Source organism: Nansenia antarctica (genome assembly GCF_963989245.1).
Source record: "Nansenia antarctica genome assembly, chromosome: 13".
Classification (NCBI taxonomy): domain Eukaryota; kingdom Metazoa; phylum Chordata; class Actinopteri; order Argentiniformes; family Microstomatidae; genus Nansenia; species Nansenia antarctica.
This window is the reverse complement of record NC_137683.1, coordinates 2,025,457-2,031,456: the sequence shown is the minus strand read 5'-3', so window position 1 is coordinate 2,031,456 and position 6,000 is coordinate 2,025,457. Positions and strand designations below refer to the sequence as shown.

At 45.1% G+C, this 6,000-nt stretch overlaps 1 protein-coding gene across 1 annotated transcript in view; it reads right to left on the bottom strand.

The window, feature by feature from the left end:
- Positions 1 to 3,693: 3,693 nt before the first annotated feature.
- col15a1a (collagen, type XV, alpha 1a) overlaps positions 3,694 to 6,000 on the bottom strand; it is a gene marked incomplete at both ends in the record, with an annotated part of 69,438 nt that continues 67,131 nt past the window's right edge. Inside the window, one exon of the mRNA XM_080544514.1 lies at positions 3,694 to 3,895. Within this exon, the coding sequence (XP_080400640.1) occupies positions 3,694 to 3,895 (202 nt within the window). The remainder of the gene's footprint in view (positions 3,896 to 6,000) is intronic.

Sequence of the window (6,000 nt, the reverse complement as noted above, 5' to 3'; positions counted from 1 at the left end):
AGGACTCATACTCCCCATGCCAACCGTTAGGACTCATACTCCCCATGCCAACCGTTAGGACTCATACTCCCCATGCCAACCGTTAGGACTCATACTCCCCATGCCAACCGTTAGGACTCATACTCCCCATGCCAACCGTTAGGACTCATACTCCCCATGCCAACCGTTAGGACTCATACTCCCCATGCCAACCGTTAGGACTCATACTCCCCATGCCAACCGTTAGGACTCATACTCCCCATGCCAACCGTTAGGACTCATACTCCCCATGCCAACCGTTAGGACTCATACTCCCCATGCCAACCGTTAGGACTCATACTCCCCATGCCAACCGTTAGGACTCATACTCCCCATGCCAACCGTTAGGACTCATACTCCCCATGCCAACCGTTAGGACTCATACTCCCCATGCCAACCGTTAGGACTCATACTCCCCATGCCAACCGTTAGGACTCATACTCCCCATGCCAACCGTTAGGACTCATACTCCCCATGCCAACCGTTAGGACTCATACTCCCCATGCCAACCGTTAGGACTCATACTCCCCATGCCAACCGTTAGGACTCATACTCCCCATGCCAACCGTTAGGACTCATACTCCCCATGCCAACCGTTAGGACTCATACTCCCCATGCCAACCGTTAGGACTCATACTCCCCATGCCAACCGTTAGGACTCATACTCCCCATGCCAACCGTTAGGACTCATACTCCCCATGCCAACCGTTAGGACTCATACTCCCCATGCCAACCGTTAGGACTCATACTCCCCATGCCAACCGTTAGGATGGAAGGATGATTCAAACACAGCCCCGTGCCTCACAACAAAGGGAAATGGAGGAAAACATTTAAATTGCAAAGCTACAAAAAAAAAATCTAATCCTCCAATGTGGTTTACACATGTACTGTGGTTTACACATGTACTGGTTTACACATGTACTGTGGTTTACACATGTACTGGTTTACACATGTACTGGTTTACACATGTACTGGTTTACACATGTACTGGTTTACACATGTACTGGTTTACACATGTACTGGTTTACACATGTACTGGTTTACACATGTACTGGTTTACACATGTACTGTGGTTTACACATGTACTGTGGTTTACACATGTACTGTGGTTTACACATGTACTGTGGTTTACACATGTACTGTGGTTTACACATGTACTGGTTTACACATGTACTGTGGTTTACACATGTACTGGTTTACACATGTACTGGTTTACACATGTACTGGTTTACACATGTACTGGTTTACACATGTACTGGTTTACACATGTACTGTGGTTTACACGTGTACTGGTTTACACATGTACTGGTTTACACATGTACTGTGGTTTACACATGTACTGGTTTACACATGTACTGGTTTACACATGTACTGTGGTTTACACATGTACTGGTTTACACATGTACTGGTTTACACATGTACTGGTTTACACATGTACTGGTTTACACATGTACTGTGGTTTACACATGTACTGGTTACACATGTACTGTGGTTTACACATGTACTGTGGTTTACACATGTACTGGTTTACACATGTACTGGTTTACACATGTACTGTGGTTTACACATGTACTGGTTTACACATGTACTGGTTTACACATGTACTGGTTTACACATGTACTGGTTTACACATGTACTGGTTTACACATGTACTGGTTTACCCATGTACTGTGGTTTACACATGTACTGGTTTACACATGAACTGGTTTACACATGTACTGGTTTACACATGTACTGTGGTTTACACGTGTACTGTGGTTTACACATGTACTGGTTTACACATGTACTGGTTTACACATGTACTGTGGTTTACACATGTACTGGTTTACACATGTACTGTGGTTTACACATGTACTGGTTTACACATGTACTGGTTTACACATGTACTGGTTTACACATGTACTGTGGTTTACACATGTACTGGTTTACACATGTACTGGTTTACCCATGTACTGTGGTTTACACATGTACTGTGGTTTACACATGTACTGGTTTACACATGTACTGTGGTTTACACATGTACTGGTTTACACATGTACTGGTTTACACATGTACTGGTTTACACATGTACTGTGGTTTACACATGTACTGGTTTACACATGTACTGGTTTACACATGTACTGTGGCGTCACTCCCCCCCACTGGAAGAGGGTGGCTTGTCAAACAGCACTGCATTCTATTTAGAGAGAGCAAACCTAGCGTGAAGCTCAACCATAACCCTAATGAGCGTGAAGCCTCTCCATAAGCACAGGCCTGGTGTGCTAATGCAAACACAGCAGGATCCCTCTGACAGCTTAGAAATGCTTTAGTCCACTGGAGAGAGAGAGAGAGAGAGAGAGAGAGAGAGAGAGAGAGAGAGAGAGAGAGAGAGAGAGAGAGAGAGAGAGAGAGAGAAGCTGTGTGTCTCAGCCAAGACCCCTGCTGGCATACAGAGAATTTGCTCAAGTTTGCTGAAGATGGGGCTGAGGTTTTGAGGGGGCATATTGAGGGAAATCTATAGAGACAGTTAATACAGGAGCCTATGCTTTATGCAACCATTCATTCAACAGGGCATGCTTGTCAATTAAAATTGAGATCAGTGACAAATTATGAAAAAAGAAAACATTTATTCAATAAAGCACGTTAATTGTATAAAACAGTATATCCTCTCTCTTTGATCATTGGAATTTCTGTATCAAAAAGTCATGTTGTGGTTTTCTGGTTTGTTTGGATTTCCACACTATTAGCAGAAAGTTTAGAATGCAGTCAAATCATTTGCAGAAACCTAGGAAGTTATCATGATCAAAAATCAATACATAGCAATAGAAAGAAACAAAACAAAAACGACATTCCAATTTAAGAAGAGAGGCAAGAGACTGAAACGAAGTTTCACACACTATAAATTACATAATTAACTTTAATCATCTGATTTACTCTAGTTATGTGCGGTCACGGTATAAATAAAACATTGAACTGAATTTAAATACTGAGAGAGATTGTTGCTGAAATGAGAAATCACTGGATGTATAAAAAGTAACAGAAACACAATCTTAATGGATTCGAAATGACAAAAATAATAATAATAATCAAATACAGTGCATCAAAATTACTTTGGTGGCAATACTGGTTGTTCCCTTGTTGGAATATAGACAGTAATGTCTTTGTAATGTGGTATTTGCCCTAGTTCTACTTAAGAATGGTAAAGACCCAATCGGACAACCTGTAAACTCTATGACTAAAGGGTGAAAATCGGTTCTTGTGACAATCTTGGAGTAGTTGGCAGTCTGGTTAGAAACTCAGCGAGGGATGGTTGAGAGTTGCTGGTGCTCCAGCAGAGCCCCCTCTTCTAACCCTCTCAGACCATCGACAGGAGGAAGATGGAGTTTGTAACATGTTGAATCCCTCCTTCCTCCCTTCCTTGAAAAAATCACGGATCAGACATGACTTGGTGTTATGTCATGTTACAGCAGTGATTACTCCAAAGAAGGGGAAGGAAAGTTGTGCCTTTCAACGATTTTGAACAGGGCCATGGTTTTTAACGCAACAACGTACACATATTTACACCTTTTCCCGAGTGTTGAAGATGAGAGTGGATGGGAGGGTGGACGGGGAGGTGGGCAGGGGGGTGGATGGACAGGGAGGGGGGGGTGGACGGTCGGGATGGAGGATGGTGGGCTTGTGGGGTGGAGTGGAATGTTATGGATTCTTGTGTGTTTCTATGCAGAGGACGATGTACTGGTTGGAGCAGCTGCGTGTGTTCTGTCCCAGCAGCTGTCCTGAGTTCAGATTGGAGGCCATGCCCATGACGGACATGTGGTCCGCCTCCCACAGTTCACAGTCTCTGTCCGTCACACTGTGACCCGTAGGATCTGACCCGTGCCAGACACTTTTCAGGGGCCTGTATGGAGATGGGTGTGAATACATAAACACAAACAATTAGATGCAGGGAGATACAGACACACACACACACGCACACACACACACACACACACAAAGACACACACAGAGTGACCCTGGTGGTATGTCTCCCTTATCTCCTTTAGAGAACCTGGGTTGCATACAGTAACCCAAAGTTATCTTTGAGTCGACATCTCACAATGGGACATTTGTAAAAAAAAATGATTGCCAAAGCCCGTACAGAACACCTGAGTGAGTACAGTACAGTACAGAACACCTGAGTGAGTACAGTACAGTCCAGTTCACCTTACTCCCTGCACCAAGGACCCTATGGGCTAAAGAAGGTGCAGTGATATCCAGGCGGTAGAATCTCACAAACGTGTGGGGCAGCCCAACTGGCTACAGCCCAACTGGCTACAGCACACATCTCCAAACAGAGATGCTCTTGAACACAGACGTAGCAGTTCCTAGAGGAACGCCATGGGGCTGCAGTCTTCTAGAACTGCACGCTTCTGCAATAGCCCAGGCTCACATGCCTGTAATCACTCTGCATAACCAGGAAGTAACCTGACGTAGGGCTACGATCGTTTCCACGGTCAAATTGACTCATGTTGACATTTTATAAATCACTACTTTGATGTGGTTTTCTACGTAGGACACGGGTAAGATCAAATTTGATCCAATGTACTTTCTATAAACTAGGCCCCAGGCACCTGTCCTCCGAAAGAAGGGATGGCGGGGATGGAAGGAAAACAGTTCAGTAGCACGACTACTGTACATCATAGTAAATACTTTGGGGCTGAACGCGTTAGGATGTACTGTATCCTAACCCTTGAGTTCTAGCCTCTGGCAAACTGAGAGCAGGAAGGATGAACAGAGGTCGCTACCCATGGTTAGGACGCTTGACCATGGTTAGGACTAGCAAAAGAGTCGTCTTATAAGGCAAAAACTGTTAGTAGACAGTCACCAAAGACTCCAAAGCGAAACACTCGTAAGCACGTTGAGAACCAGCGACATGATGGCAGCCAGCCCAGCCCTCCACTGGTATAGACTGGCCGTGGAGAGGGCTCAGCACCCTGGGTCATGGTTCAATCACTTTCGGAGCCAAAACCTCAGAGTGGAAGCTGGACCTCTCACTAGCTAACCTATAGATCCATCAACTCTCACTAGCTAACCTATCGATCCATCAACTCTGACTAGCTAACCTATAGATCCATCAACTCTCACTAGCTAACCTATCGATCCATCAACTCTCACTAGCTAACCTATAGATCCATCAACTCTCACTAGCTAACCTATAGATCCATCAACTCTCCTTTATAGGCTGGGCTGGGGCGGGGTCAGCCATGCAAAACGCTCCCAACCTGTTCCAGGTGTGACTGAACAGGCTTGTGAGCAGGGTCTGGAGGGCTGCTTATCCCAGAGTGAAATGTCCACAGAGTCCCAGGGATCCACAGCTGCTGCCTCACACACAGTAACAGATGACATAAACAGCTCTATCCCTCTCTGCTCCCTGCTACATCCATTCATACAGTCTCCCAAATATACCCCACCACAGAATCACAAACCTCTGTTTCCAAAACATCTAGAAAAAGCCGCTCTGGAGCCACAATTGCCAGCCTCCAGTCTTTGGTCCATGCAGGGTGGCTAAATTTAACCCAGTTTCTGTATAAATAGGAACAAACAGCACGAGGGCGGCCGTGGCTGGCTGCAGGGCCTTGGGTCTAGGCTGAAAAAACTGCTCGACAAACTCCCTTGTCTGGATTGTGGTCGGGCTATCCTACACTTACAGGGTTGTTTCATGGAAACAGGCTGATGAGTCTGTCCTCTCTCTCTCTCATCGCTCTCTTCCAAACCCATTTGGTCTTTTAGTGAGCAGCTATGGCTCTGCTGATTCCATGGAGAGGATGGGGAGAGGGTCTGACAGGGTTGGAGTCAGTGGCGATTTGGAAGTTGATTAAATGCAAGAAGTGATTGGAAATTCAATGAATGAATCTAAAAATCAAAATTCACAACAATGATGATAAATGATCCATTCACACATGCACACACACACACACACACACACACACACACACGCACACACACGCACACACAGTTATGCTG